At 39.6% G+C, this 16,013-nt stretch overlaps 1 protein-coding gene across 1 annotated transcript in view; it reads left to right on the forward strand.

The window, feature by feature from the left end:
* The window catches only part of LOC142676927 (uncharacterized), an 80,262-nt gene that overhangs the window by 50,566 nt on the left and 13,683 nt on the right, over positions 1 to 16,013 (forward strand). The window contains 3 exon segments of the mRNA XM_075847242.1: positions 7,440 to 8,255; positions 11,412 to 11,509; positions 11,676 to 11,793. Coding sequence (XP_075703357.1) covers positions 7,440 to 8,255; positions 11,412 to 11,509; positions 11,676 to 11,793 — 1,032 coding nt within the window.

A 16,013-nucleotide genomic window follows, 5' to 3' on the forward strand; every position in this document is an offset into this window, starting at 1 on the left:
CAGCTTCAGGAGGAAGAACCGGAGGTCAAACAGCGAGTAGATCCAGGCGGACCAGGATAGAAGTCACCGCCTCAAGGAGTTGATCCTGACGTGTGCGTAGGTCCTGCATCTCTGTCTGAATCTTCAGTACTGCGGTCTTCGGCTGGCCAGCGGGTTCCATTGCCTGAGCGTACTGTCACGGACACAGGGTATGTGGACCCACTAGGCCGCTCCACAGTAGCGGGCAGGCAGCTGACCAGGTCACAGTCTATACGAAAGTCAATGGCAGACAGTAACGCTTGGGTACCTGAAATAGTCCGGACGGTGGCTGTGGCTTCAGCACGGATGGAGGCTGGTGTGGCAGGTCGCACCAGACGTGGCGGGCAGTATCCGATGAAGGAAGCAGAAGACTCTGGACGTGGCAGAAGACACAGGACGTGGCAGAAGACACAGGACGTGGCAGAAGACACAGGACGTGGCAGAAGACACTGGGCGTGGCAGAAGACACTGGACGTGGCAAACGACACTGGACGTGGCAGACGACACTACTCCAACGCAAGTAGGCACAGGAACTAGACAATACGGAATACAGGAACCGGTAACAGGGCACGGGTAACAGCTGGAACGGGAAACACTAATGGACCATTTGCGAGACAGACTGAGATAGACTAACAACGCTCAGGCAAGGATCAGAAGGCCTGGGGCCTTCTTATAGACCAGGAAATCAGGGCAGTTGATGATGATGATGATGAACAATTTGTGCGCGCGCACCCTACGAGACACAGCAGGACGGAGCGGAAGTGAGCGTTGGCGTCTCCTGGGAAGGAGACAGGGACCAGCGATCACGGATCCATGGCTGCGGGCGTTGGGGGGGTGAGTAAACCCGACGGCCCGCGGCCATGGACATTACACATATATAAATTTGTCAATGAAGGATATATACCATATAAGAAGAATCTATGCAAATGCTGAAGAGGGACTCTTACCCATCACGGAAGTCACCGTCTCTGGTGTCAAACCTCGACGCGCGTTTTGGCCCGGAAGCCTTCGTCTGGGGGTGGTGTCAGGACCGAAAAACAAGCCCTTTAAACCGCCCTGAGCCAATCACAGATGAGTGGTTTGGAAGCCAGAAGAATTATTAGGTCAAACAGCATCCACTATGCCGCAGTCACGCGAGTCCACATCTGGGGCACTGAACTGGAAGCAAAGGACGCCGATCACACGTGTCCCACACTTCAATCCAGGCTGGGAGGCGGAATCATGAAACCGCGAAATCGAGCATGCGCATAAAGCATGGTGTGGGGTAACAGTCGTAATGCAGTGAAATTATTTGAATGGATCACATTAAAACAAAAGCAAAAGGTGGAACAGAGAAACCAGAAAAAGGGAGGGGTTTGTTTGTTTGTTTGTTTGTTTTACATTGAGAACTCAGGATCTCTCCCTAACCTGTCCCTATTCTCATTAGAAGAAGACATTCAAACAATGTAATACAAAACAACCGTATGAATAATTGGTGATATAGATCATTGTAACATAAAACTTTCTATGCATATGCAAAATGGAAAAATACATAATCCAATAAATAAATAAATAAATATACAAATCACTGCAATATTTCCAGAGCATGATTTTAAATGTATATAGCAGCATGCATGACAGTGTACAAAAATTGATAGACCTTATTATAAATACATGAGATGTTAGTTAAAATTACACTACCGTTCAAAAGTTTAGGGTCACTTAGAAATTTCCTTATTTTTGAAAGAAAAGCACAGTTTTTTTCAACGAAGATAACATTAAATTAATCAGAAATACACTCTATACAGTGTTAATGTGCTAAATGACTATTCTAGCTGCAAACGTCTGGTTTTTAATGCAATATCTACATAGGTGTATAGAGGCCCATTTCCAGCAACCATCACTCCAGTGTTCTAATGGTACATTGTGTTTGCTAACTGTGTTAGAAGGCTAATGGATTATTAGAAAGCACTTGAAACCCGTTGTGCAATTATGTTAGCACCGCTGTAAACAGTTTTTCTGTTTAGAGGAGCTATAAAACTGACCTTCCTTTGAGCTAGTTGAGAATCTGGAGCATTACATTTGTGGGTTCGATTAAACTCTCAAAATGGCTAGAAAAAGAGAGCTTTCATGTGAAACTCGACAGTCTATTCTTGTTCTTAGAAATTAAGGCTATCCCATGCGAGAAATTGCCAAGAAACTGAAGATTTCCTACAACGGTGTGTACTACTCCCTTCAGAGGACAGCACACACATACTCTATCCAGAGTAGAAAGAGAAGTGGGAGGCCCCGCTGCACAACTGAGCAACAAGACAAGTACATTAGAGTCTATAGTTTGAGAAATAGACGCCTCACAGGTCCTCAACTGGCAGCTTCATTAAATAGTACCCGCAAAATGCCAGTGTCAACGTCTACAGTGAAGAGGCGACTCTGGGATGCTGGCCTTCAGGGCAGAGTGGCAAAGAAAAAGCCATATCTGAGACTGGCTAATAAAAGGAAAAGATTAATATGGGCAAAAGCACACAGACATTGGACAGAGGAAGATTGGAAAAAAGTGTTATGGACAGACGAATCGAAGTTTGAGGTGTTTGGATCACACAGAAGAACATTTGTGAGACGCAGAACAACTGAAAAGATGCTGGAAGAGTGCCTGACGCCATCTGTCAAGCATGATGGAGGTAATGTGATGGTCTGGGGTTGCTTTGGTGCTAGTAAAGTGGGAGATTTGTACAAGGTAAAAGGGATTTTGAATAAGGAAGGCTATCACTCCATTTTGCAACGCCATGCCCATACCCTCTGGACAGCGCTTGATTGGAGCCAATTTCATCCTACAACAGGACAATGACCCAAAGCACACCTCCAAATTATGCAAGAACTATTTAGGGAAGAAGCAGGCAGCTGGTATTCTATCTGTAATGGAGTGGCCAGCGCAGTCACCAGATCTCCACCCCATAGAGCTGTTGTGGGAGCAGCTTGACCGTATGGTACGCAAGAAGTGCCCATCAAGCTAATCCAACTTGTGGGAGGGCCTTCTGGATGCATGGGGGGAAAATTTTCCCGATTACCTCAGCAAATTAACAGCTAGAATGCCAAAGGTCTGCAATGCTGTAATTGCTGCAAATGCAGCATTCTTTGATGAAAGCAAAGTTTGAAGGAGAAAATTATTATTTCAAATAAAAATCATTATTTCTAACCTTGTCAATGTCTTGACTATATTTTCTAGTCATTTTGCAACTCATTTGATAAATATAAGTGTGAGTTTTCATGGAAAACACAAAATTGTCTGGGTGACCCCAAACTTTTGAACGGTAGTGTATATATAAAAAAATTCATGAAAGATATATCTTTATATATAGGAATACACATTGTAAATATATATCTTGTAAATCTATATCAGTATACCTAAATTCACATAAAAGTGTGTTATCGTGAAAGAATGTGCAAATAAGAAACAGGATGTGCAAAAATCTGTATATGCAAATCAGTGCACTGTTCATTCTTTATCACATTAGTGAATAGTTCACCTTAATTTATTGGATTTATCCCTATGGAGTCTTCATATTTTCCTCATTTCTATTCACATTTTTATATAAGTACTATATATTTTATATAGATTTTTTATATTTGTCATATTCATGCTTATACATGAGTATATATATATATATATATATATATATATATATATATATATGTGTGTTTTTTATACAATTAATATATGCAAAAATATAAATATACTTTTTTCCAATATATACATTCTTTCTCATTACACGAAGTGTCTATTTATTTATTGTTTCACACAAATTAACATGAATAATAAAAAGAAATAGTATATATAAAAAATATAAAAATAAAATATAAAAAGTTAAATATTTTCTTTAAATACTTTCTTTGTTTTTTTCACTTATTCACCTTTTATTTATATTTGTGTTTGTTTTTTCACTCTTCACCACTATCATTTTGATAGGAATCAGTCTTTAGCTTTAATCATCACCTAGCATTTTGTTTTAGTTTCATATACTTAAGTTTTTAGTACAATATTTTTAGGTATACAGTGCACTGATTTGCATATACAGATTTTTGCACATCTTGTTTCTTATTTGCACATTCTTTCACGATCACACACTTTTATGTGAATTTAGGTATACTGTTATATATTTACAAGATATATATGTACAATGTGTATTCCTATATATATAGATATATTTTTAATGAATTTTTTATATATAATTTTAACTAACATCTCATGTATTTATAATAATGTCTATCAATTTCTGTACACTGTCATGCATGCTGCTATATACATTTAAAGTCATACTCTGGAAATATTGCAGTGATTTATTTATTTATTTATTTATTGGATTATGTATCTTTCCATTTTGAATATGCATAGAAAGTTTTATGTTACAATGATCTGTATCACCACTTATTCATACGGTTGTTTTGTATTACATTGTTTGAATGTCTTCTTCTAATAAGAATAGGGACAGGTTAGGGAGAGATCCTGAGTTCTCAATGTAAAACAAACAAACAAACCCCCCCCCCTTTTTCTGGTTAGTCTGTTCCACCTTTTGTTTTTGTTTTAATGTGATCCATTCAAATAATTTCACAGCATTACAAATGTTACCCCACACCATGCTTTATGCGCATGCGCGATTTCGCGGTTTCATGATTCCGCCTCCCAGCCTGGATTGAAGTGTGGAACACGTGTGATCGGCATCCTTTGATTCCGGTTCAGTGCCCCGGATGTGGACTCGCGTGACTGCGACATCGTTGTCTGGTAGAATACACTGAATTTTCGAGAAAAAAAAAATGAAATATGAAAATTTCACCTCTACTTTACTTTAACTCCTGTGAAACGCCTAAAAGGTTAAAACACTTTCTGAATGCTGTTTTGAATACTTTGAGGGGTGCAAAATGGGGTGATTTATGGGGACTTTCTAATATATAGGGCCCTCAAAGCCACTTCAGAGCTGAACTGGTCCCTGAAAAAATAGGCTTTTGAAATTTTCTTGAAAATATGAGAAATTGCTGCTAAAGTGCTAAGCCTTGTAACGTCCTAGAAAAATAAAAGAATGTTCAAAAAAACGATGCAAACATAAAGTAGACCTATGGAAAATATAAACTAGTAAGTATTTTGTGTGGTATTACTATCTGTTTTACAAGTAGATACATTTAAATTTAGAAAAATGCTAATTTTTGCTAATTTTCTCTAAATCTTGGTGTTTTTTAAAAATTAAATATTGAATTTATCGGCCAAATTTTTCCCCTAACATAAACTACAATATGTCACGAGAAAACAATCTCAGAATCACTTGGATAGGCAAAAGCATTCCGGAGTTATTACCACATAAAGTGACACATGTCAGATTTGAAAAATCGGCTTTGTCCTGAAGGCCAAAACAGGCTCAGTCCTGAAGGGGTTAAATGGACACTAACTTTTCAAACAACTTGTGGTAATCTAATAGTTTACCTGATATATATATTAACTTTTTCATTTACTTTGTTTACTGTTATAACTTAGCTGTTTTATCCATGAAAATTTTATGTGAAGTTATTGGCACTAGGTGAAAGACATATGGACGCTGCTTCTTATAGAAGTCTATGGAAAAGGTAGAGGAAGCAGGAGGGGGAAGTAGTAGCACAAAGGCACAGACGCTGATGCCAATAGAAGTCTTTGAAGAGTAGAGGGGGAGCTTAAGCAGAGAGAGGACACATAGGCTGCTGGTAAAAGCTATATGTCACCCCAGTGCTAGATTTTCCGCTACACTGCTTCTTAATGCTGTATGATGTGCTCTATGCTGCTGCAGCTTCTAAGGGTGTGCTACAGAGAGATAGTAGACTAGGATGTCTCTGGTCTGTCTGCGCAGTGTATAGAAGACATTATAGCAGTTAGACTCCACCCACTACCTCAGGGAAAACTGAGAATTAAATATAGAGCCTGCAGAGGGAAAGCTGCTACAAGAATACAGATACAAGTCATGTAATGGCCAGAAATAGTGTTATTTCTCCTGTACACACATACATTATTCTGAAAAGTCCTCTAAAAATTAGGTACGCTTTAAGAGTCTTTAAGACCTTTTCAATGTGGGTTTAAAGATGTGGTTTATTTATATTATATTAAATAAAAACAGATCAATGATTATTAGGAAGCACCTATTTTAACCAGTTGCTGTCTGCCCAGAGACTATAAATCTCCTGGTGGTCCTCACCTATCTCTGCAAGCATGTTTTGAAACCTCCAGCAGAGTTTTCTGCTCTCTGTCTCTAACACTCCATCAGAATTAAAAATATCACTTATTTCATTACACAATATTGAAGGCCTATATGTTCTGAGAAAAACAAGACCAAATAAATATAGGTTGGGAGAGAAATAGAACAACAATTTGCTATTAAATTGTCAGATTACTAAAACTTGAATGAGGCCACTTCTTTTCATTATGTTCACGTTATCAGTACTTGATAGGGCCCTCTTTCCCCTTAGAACAGCCTGAATTCTTAGTGGAATGATATAAGATTGTACTGGAAACCTTTATTACAGATTCTGATTGTTAACTTCACTCGTTTATTCCACTGCATCCCAAAGATGATCTATAAAATTAAAATCTGGTGACTGTTCAGCCATTCGGATATACAGACCTCATTGTCATGCCAATAAATTCAGCCTGAAATGTGTGCTTTGTCTCATGACACATTATCTTGTTAAATGTAGACTGTGGCCACTATTAGATTCTGTAACAATATTAAGTAAAGATGTATGTCTAATTAGTATTTAAAGGGACAAATGTGTTGGTAGAGAAAATGCTTAATTGCCAGACAAGGTTCTGCTTTTCATGTCAAGCTTCATGTAATAAATTAAAAGTGGAGGACTGAGTGTTGACCAGAATCCTGGACTTTGTCATGGATTATTCTCTAAAGTGTTATACAAAGCATTATAAGGCTGGAATCTCACATAGTTTTTTAACTGAAGCCAGGAGTGAATTCAAAAGAAATGGCTTAAACTTCTTCCTGCTCGATCCACTTCTGACTTTAGCTCAAAACGCTGCATGTGTGTTTCCAGCCTAATATGAATGTTATAAATTTGTCAACTTTTCTATTTTGAAACAAAATGATAAAACAAATTTTTAATCCGAACAGAAAATCCCAGTAAGAACTCTGAGGGAAACTTCACATTATTGCTAAATTGTAAAGTAGAAGATGAAGATATCATCCAACACTCTTCAGGAGAAAACCTAATTATCCTTAATGTACAACCAGGACTTCACAGTAAAGACCTATCCTATAATTTCACTAATCATGAGGAACCTTCTACTGCCCAATCACAGATTGCTACCACAAGTACTGCTCAGAAATGGGGTAAAAGGTTTCAATGTGGTAAAATGTTCACAAAAAGCGCAGGTCTTTTTACAAAAAAAAGAATTCTCACAGGGGAGAAGCCATATTCAGAATATGGGAAATGTTTTACAGATAAATCAGATCTTATTAAACATGAGAAAAGTCACACAGGAGAGAAGCCATATTCATGTTCAGAATGTGGGAAATGTTTTGCACGAAAATCAACTCTTGTGGCACATGAGAGAATTCACACAGGAGAGAAGCCATTTTCATGTTCAGAATGTGGGAAGTGTTTTACAGAAAAATCAAGTCTTGTTAAACATGAGAGAATTCACACAGGAGAGAAGCCATATTCATGTTCAGAATGTGGGAAATGTTTTACCTATAAATCACATCTTGTTATACATGTGAGAAGTCACACAGGAGAGAAGCCGTATTCATGTTCAGAATGTGGGAAATGTTTTACAGATACATCAAGTCTTGCTAAGCATAGGAGAATTCACACAGGAGAGAAGCCATATTCATGTTCAGAATGTGGGAAATGTTTTACAGTTCAATCACATCTAGTTACACATGAGAGAATTCACACAGGAGAGAAGCCGTATTCATGTTCAGAATGTGGGAAATGTTTTACAGATACATCAAGTCTTGTTAAACATGAGAGAATTCACACAGGAGAGAAGCCATATTCATGTTCAGAATGTGGGAAATCTTTTACCTATAAATCACATCTTGTTAATCATGAGAGAATTCACACAGGAGAGAAGCCATATTCATGTTCAGAATGTGAGAGATGTTTTCCAGAAATATCAGATCTTGTTATCCATGAGAGATGTCACACAGGAGAGAAGCCATATTCATTTTCAGAATGTGGGACGTGTTTTACAGAAAAATCAAGTCTTGTTAAACATGAGAGAATTCACACAGGTGAGAAGCCATATTCATATTAAGAATGTAGGAAATGGTTTACTAATAAAGGCAGACTTTGGGCACATCAGAGAAGTCACACAGGGGAGATGCCATTTTGATGTTCTATTTGTGGAAGATGTTTTATAAAGAAATTCAATTTTGGAACTCCTCAGAGAATTCACGAGGAGTAGAAACTATAATCTCGTTTAGAATGTGGGACATGCTATAAGAGATTTTTTTTTATTTTAAGCACATCAGATTATTCACAGACAGTAAACAGCCAATAACAGTGTTTGTCTATTTTTCTGGGTGGAATTAGCCTGGATCTGCCAAACACCCAAATTATGTTTACCTGTGGTTAACTGAGCTTGTAATACAACATTTGACTTAGATCCCAATTACCCATACTATATCAGCAGAGCCTTTCCAGAGGTCCAATTTGTTTACCCTAATCTTGAGGTCAACCGTGACCAGGATCTATGAAGGAAAAGTATTGTGGATATAAGGAAGAAAAGAAGAGCCTTGTTTACTTACAAAGCAGAAAAGCTGAATTGTCACCATGAACCTCACTACTTATTACTGTATTCATAAATCCCCCCCCCCCCCCACAGTGTAGGAGAATCCAGAGTGGCAGTAAGGACAATGTAAATGTTTTGTTTTTAACATTTATGGACTTTTTTATTTTTGACTTTCATCAAAACAGTATAAAAAGGTGACGGTGATGGAATCGAACAAAAAAACACTAACAAATTAACAAATCCTTTTTTCCATAGAAGGAAATGTCATAAGTGTATTTATCACTACCTTAAAGACTTAGAATTCGAATCAGTGTCAACGGCCCCGAAATCACTCCCATATGTGGTGACGAATGGCCACAATATTTACCGGCTAAATCGTGTGTCAATTTGTCACCTATGTGGGTATGGTTGAGGCTGCTGCTCCGTCTGTTCTTACCGTCAGGGTAGATTCACTTGCGGCAGATTTGTAAAATAAATATCTGAAGCTAAATATCGTTTCATACATCAGATGAGTGGGGTTATTTCTGAAGCATGCACATAGATTCTGAAATCACCATTCAGATGAATAGGACAGTGACAGCCATTTCTGACACAAAACTGCTATTTGTGAACTGAAATCACACATGCAGTTTGGCTCAAAGAAACGCATGAAAAACTGCACCTCAAAGCCGGAAGTGGATCCAGCCTGAAATAGGAGTATAAGTCCTTCATTTATATTTCCCATTTATTTTTTCTAGACTATTGGCTTTGGCAAAAAAATCTGAATGTGTGATTCCAGCCTTAGAGAGGATCTAGGAGGAACGTGTCTCATTTAAACATAAAAAGGGGAGTTGAAACCAGCGCTGAGAGTGCAAAATCTGTTAAAAACGGGAATCTTCCAAGTTTTAATGTATCTTAGTTAAAAACAGAACAATGGACTACAAACAAATATTGGTGACGGGCAGGTAATGTCCAAGGTACAGAGAGTAATGAGGAGATAGGCGGTAGCCTACGCGTTTCAGACCCTCGCTGGGTCCTTAGTCATGGCTTATGATGAAACATCTAACATCTAACGTTTGGTTTGCCCCTTGTTGTTGAAATGTGTGGTATCACCATGCTGTGATCCAGAGCGCTCTGAAGCCTTCAGAAAGGTTATGGAGGCCTATGATTCAGGAAAGGGAAGATGGCAAAAGTATAAGGGTATGTTCACGCAGAGTTTTTTGCAGGCAGAAATTTCTGCCTGGAAAAAATCAGCTCTGGTTTTTTTAAGTGGTTTTGCACCACACGCGTTTTTTGCCACAGTTTTTGCAGCGTTTTTTTGCAGCTTTTTTTATAGCTATCTTTAACAGGAAGATGGATTAACCGCAAGCGTTTTTTGACGAAAACCGCAGCAAAAAAAGCGTTTATTTCCGTCCCCTATTGATTTCAGTGGGGTTTTTGAGGCAGAAAATGCCTCAAGATAGGGCATGTTTACATTCTCTATGGGGTTGTATGTGCCATATTCCATCTTTGTATGTGTCGTTAATCGACACATACAGAGATGAAAAAAAAATGGCAGCCCCCATAGAGAAGTAAAAGTAAGAACAAAGTAAAAAGTTGAACATGAGAACACAAATAAATAAAATGTATGTTAATATCATATTAAAAGCAATATGATAAAAAAAATTCATGACACCTTCCCTTTAAGGAAGAAAAGTTAGAATAATGAGATAGAGAAGTAAGAAAGACATGTGTGAATGGCCCCATTGAAATCAATGGGTCCATGTGCTGTGCGTTGTTTCAACGCACAGCACACGGACGTGATTCACGCTCGTGTGAATGGGGCCTTATTTTCTTCTCTATCTCAGTATTGTAACTTTTCTTCCTTAATAAAGCTTTAACTTAATTTTACTGTGAGACAAGAGAGTTTGTTTTTAGATTTCCTTATCAGGAGGAAGAAGTGGAATTTCAATGTTCCTGATTGTTTTGGTAGTAGATAAGTCAGTATCAGAGGATTCTGGTGGCGGCTTTCTCCCTTCCCCCTATTGAAGACACATGCACACCCGACCGAGCGTTCATGTATATGGGGTAGGGAAGGAACGATGCTTCACCTGACATATATATTAGCGTGTATGGCCAGCTTTAGATTAGTAGTTCACAAAACTAACATCTAAACTAATCAGCTATAACATTAAAATCACCTGCCTAATATTGTGTAGGCACTGCCAAACCAGCTCTGACCCATCGAGGCATGGACTCCACAAGACCTCTGAAGGTGTTTTTGTTGTATCTGGCCCCATGACCTTAGCAGAAGATCCTTCGAGTCCTGTAAGTTGTGAGTTGCAGCCTCCCTAGATCAGACTTGTTTTTCCTCAGGTTAAGGAAACAATTGAACACTATGGCTGAGCAGGGAGCCGTCGACGCCCCGGCATCTACTCTGGTAGGCAACTTTAGGCCTGAGGCTTTCAAGGCACAGGGATCTAGACACAAGTAGTCAACATAGAAGTGTCGAGAGAAGGGTTGCATATATGGACAGATATACAGTAGTCATGTATTTATACAGAGAAAAAAGACTGCAGCACTCAAAGTGAAAAAAAAGTGGTGTTTTCTTTAATTCATCAATACATGAACATGCAACATTTCAACCTTGTCAGGGTGTTTCTCAAGCATGTATTCAGTCACTGTGTGTTTCCTTCAGATGGCTCCAGTAGGAGAAATCCACCAGAGAGATGTCCCAGTCCTCTGTATTCCCAGGACTGTCCAGAGGAAAATCACAATGTCCCAGAGAATCATCAGGTAGATGAAGCTGAGCCCTATACCAGATCTATATAGGGGGGTGTGGACCTTTTTGGTCCTGCGGTCATAGATGTGGTCATATATTTTGGTGGTTTGTTATGTTGATCTCTTAGATTATTTGCACTCTCTGCTGTATTGTACTGAATTGTTACATATGTGAAATCAGGGTGAAGATCTGACTAATATTAAAATGGAGGATGAAACAGAAGAAGACAAGCGGGTGAAGGGCGATGAACCGTGTAAGAGTGAAGTGGAGGAGGAAATACCAGTAGGTGTTACCACAGGTAAGTAAAAATGAATTTAGAAAGTGAATTGTGAGGTTTGTTAAGGTGGGGTTCCTCCTTAGTTCTACATTGCTGTAACACTAAAGTCTAGGGATGCACGCTGCATCGAAATTTCGATACCATTTGGATGTACAGGGGAAAACTGTTCAATACTGTCAATTTATGTATTTCGGCTGCACAGCTTAGTATTGAAATGACTGAAGAGAACATAGCGCATGCACTGTACAGCGGCCACAATGTTTTCTTCCTTCAGTGACCGCCCCGCTCGTCATTAGTGCCGGCCGTGTCACCGAAGAAGGTAGAAACGCTCCACGTTTCTTTCTCAACTGCCACGAATGATAATCTGAGTATGTAAGAAGGGGGAGTGAGGGGAATGTTGCGAACGGCACAGGTAGTGGTTTCCTGATGACGTGCCAGTGTGGCTCGCTCCACCAGTGTGGAATCAGGACCGCGCTGCAGTGTAGTGATAGGCCAGCCCCGGGCAGGTATTAGTTAGAGCAGAGCAAAATCTTGAAATAAAGGCACTAGAGTAGGCACTAGTATTTTTTGCAGCCGGCATTGAGGAACATTGGGTTTAATGTGACACAGCCTAGTTTGGGCCTTAAGGATCTGAGCACATTTTTCATATCTGACATTTCACTTTATGTGGTAGTAACTTCGGAATGCTTTTACCTATCCAAGCGATTCTGAGACTGTTTTCTCGTGAGACACTGGACTTTATGTTAGTGGTAAAATTTGGTCGATACATTGAATGTTTATTTGTGAATAATAGCCAAATTGACAGAAATTTTTTAAAACATAGCATATTTTTTAAGTTAAATGTATCTGCTTGTAAGGCAGACGGTTATACCACTCAAAATAGTCACCAATTAACTTTTCTGAAATGTCTACTTTAGATTGGCATCATTTTTTGAACATTATTTTATTTCTCTAGGACGTTACAAGGCTTAGAACATAACCAGCAATTGCTCATATTTTCATGAAAATTTCAAAAACCTTTCTTTTATAGGTACCAGTTCAGTTCTGAAGTGGCTTTGAGGGGCTACTGTATTATAAACCCCCACAAAACCGCCCATTTTAAATAGTAGACCGCTCAAAGTATTCAAAACAGCATTTACAAAGGTTCTTAACCCTTTAGGCATCTCACAGGAGTTAAGGTAAAGTGGAGGTGAAATTTGTGCAAATTTCATTTTTCTTGTAGAAATTACATTTTAAAGGGAAGGTGTCACGAGAATTTTATATATATATATATATATATTTATATATATAATATTGCTTTTATTATGTCATTAAAATAAATTTTATTTATTTTATTTTTTTGTTGTACTTTTTATTTTTTTCTTTCTTTTACTTCTCTATGGGGGCTGCCATTTTTTTTTCATCTCTGTATGTGTCGATTAACGACACATACAGAGATTGAATACGGCAGCTACAATGCATAGGAGTCAATGAACGGCTCCCGTCTATTGCTTCCGCTCTCTGTCTCTGTACTGCGCAGACGCAGGTCAGAGTCACACAGCAGAGCAGCTGTTTGCAGGGAGATAGCAGTCGCCATCATGAAGACTGTCCCTCTCTCTATCTCACAGACCGCCGCTCTCGTGACCCCCGACGGGCCCCCCCTGTATTCGTGCAGGAGACTCTGTATAAAGGACACATGATGTAACTGTCCTGGGAAAGCTGGGTGATAAACAATATGCCCGCTATTAGTGTGGTACCCAGCTTTCCCAGACCCCTGAAAGATAAATCTCTCTTGTTGTGCTGAGACTGAGAGGTTCATTAGTCACATTCCCAAACAGTCTCAGTACAACTAGAGAGATTTACCATTCAGGGGTCTGGAAAAGCTGGGTGACCATCATTACCCCTCCTACTGGAGTGTGAGAGGTTCATTAGTCACATCCCCAAACACACTCCAGTAGGAGGGGTAATGGTGGTCACCCAGCTTTCCCAGACCCCTGAACCATTAATCTCTCTAGTTGTGCTTAGACTGAGAGGTTCATTAGTCACATCCCCAAATAGTCTCAGCACAACTAGAGATTTACCGTTCAGGGGTCTGGGAAAGCTGGGTGACCACCATTACCCCTCCTACTGGAGTGTGAGAGGTTCATTAGTCACATCCCCAAACACACTCCAGTAGGAGGGGTAATGGTGGTCACCCAGCTTTCCCAGAAGCAGATATAATAAGGAAAGGGCTGGATGGATGGACTGAGGGTGCACAGGGTTTTTGGTGATCCCCCTCTGTCATGTGATTGGACCTAGGTTACCGGTTCATCAGACGGGGTTCATGTGTAAATCTGTCCATAACAAGAGACAGTGCACTCAGGGCAAGCCCTGCCTTCATGCCGTAGTTGTGTCGTTCTGTCTGCAGTGATGGCGGTGGGTGGCTCTGACACCCGCCTCCCCCATTGGGTCATCTCAGGACAGAAAGGGGTGTCCGGATTGGAGACACAGCGCTTCACCTGTCCTCAGGTTGTGTCTGGTATTGCAGTTCACCTCCATTGAAGTGAATAGGACAGAACTGTAATACCACACACGACCTGAGGACAGGTGCGGCGCCATGTTTTCCTGGATGACCCCTTTAAGACTTTTCCCTTGTGTGTGTGGCAGAGCAGAGTGTGCATGGGCTCTGCTGATACTTCGTAGCCACTTTTCAGCTGTTTTGAAGAATCAGCGGCGAGCACCCCCCCACACACGCACACACACAAATCCCCCCAAACACGCAAAATTAAGTGTAATCAAGCATTGTTTTTTATGTGGTTTTTGGCACGTAAAATGTGCAAAAAAAAAAAAAATGTGTCAAATACACGGCGTGTGAACCGGTCAATTGAAAAGTCATTCACTTCACTTTCATCATTCTAAGGGTATGTTCACACACAATGTTTTCAGCTGAAAAATCGGAAGCAGAACGCCTACAAGCATCTGCCCATTGGTTTCAATGGGAAATACGGCGTTCTGTTCCGACAGGGCGTTTTTTACGTGGTCGTTTTCCAAAACCGGCACGTAAAAAGATGCCCACCAAAATGAAGTGCACATCACTTCTTGGGACGTTTTTGGAGCCGTTTTTAATTGACTTTATAGAAAAACAGCTCCAAAAATGGCCGTAAAAAACGCGAGTTTGATTAAAAAATGGCTGAAAATCAGGATCTGGTTTCCCTTTGTAAGCGTGTGAACATACCCATAGCCTTTTGGTGTTCTATAACTTCTGCCAGCTGCAGAATCACACTTAAAATGGCTGCCGGACACTGCTTATCAATTTGAAGACACCTTTTCCTGGCTTGTAGGAGGGGGGGGGGGTGAGATTCCCTCCAACTTTTACGGCAGCTGTGAGTCAGGTTGCTTTGCCTTATTCACCTTGCTGTAATTCTGGGAAGTGCTCCCCCTGGTGGCCAACATAGGAAAACATGTCAAATTATTAGTAAATTTTTAATACTTTCCACCATATGGAAGAGAAAAAAAATACAGCAAAAACCTTAAAAAAGATAATAGAAATAAGTAACGACACTTAAAAAAAAAAAGTTTCATTCGTGACACATTCCCTTTAATCAATATTTTTTCTGTAACACAGAAGGTTTTACCAGAGAAACACTACTAAATATGTATTGGCCAGATTCTGCAGTTTTTAGAGATGTCCCACATGTGGCTCTAGTGTACTGGTGGACTAAAACACAAGCCCCAGAAGCATTAAAGTGCATTTTGGGGCCTCTTTTTTTTTATTAGACTATATTTTAGGCACCATGCTAAGTTTGAAGAGGTCTTATGGTGCCAAAATTGTAGAAATCCCCCAAAAGTGACCTCGTTTTGGGAACTACAACCCTCAAGTAATTTTATTTATGGGTGTTGTAGCCATTTTGACTTAACAGTTTCTTCTCAGAACTTATTTGAATTGGGCTGTGAATTTTTAAAAAATTAATTTTTTCCAATAATATGTCGTTTTGACTCAAAATTTCTTATTTTCACAACTAATAAAATACCCCATTTTTTTGCCCGATTTGTCCTGAGTGCGGCAATACCCCATTTGTGGTGATAAACTGCCGTTTGGGCCCATGGGAGGGCTCAGAAGGGAAGGAGTGATATGCGTTCTTTGGAGTCTAGATTGGTTTTCAGGTGCCATGTCGCATTTGCAAAGTCCCAGAGGTACCAGTACAGTTGAAACCCCCGAGAAGTGACCCCATTTTAAAAACTACACCCATTAAGTCATTCATATAGAGGTGTAGTGAGCATTT

The sequence above is a fragment of the Rhinoderma darwinii genome, chromosome 1 (assembly GCF_050947455.1).
Source record: "Rhinoderma darwinii isolate aRhiDar2 chromosome 1, aRhiDar2.hap1, whole genome shotgun sequence".
NCBI classification, from domain to species: Eukaryota; Metazoa; Chordata; class Amphibia; order Anura; family Rhinodermatidae; genus Rhinoderma; species Rhinoderma darwinii.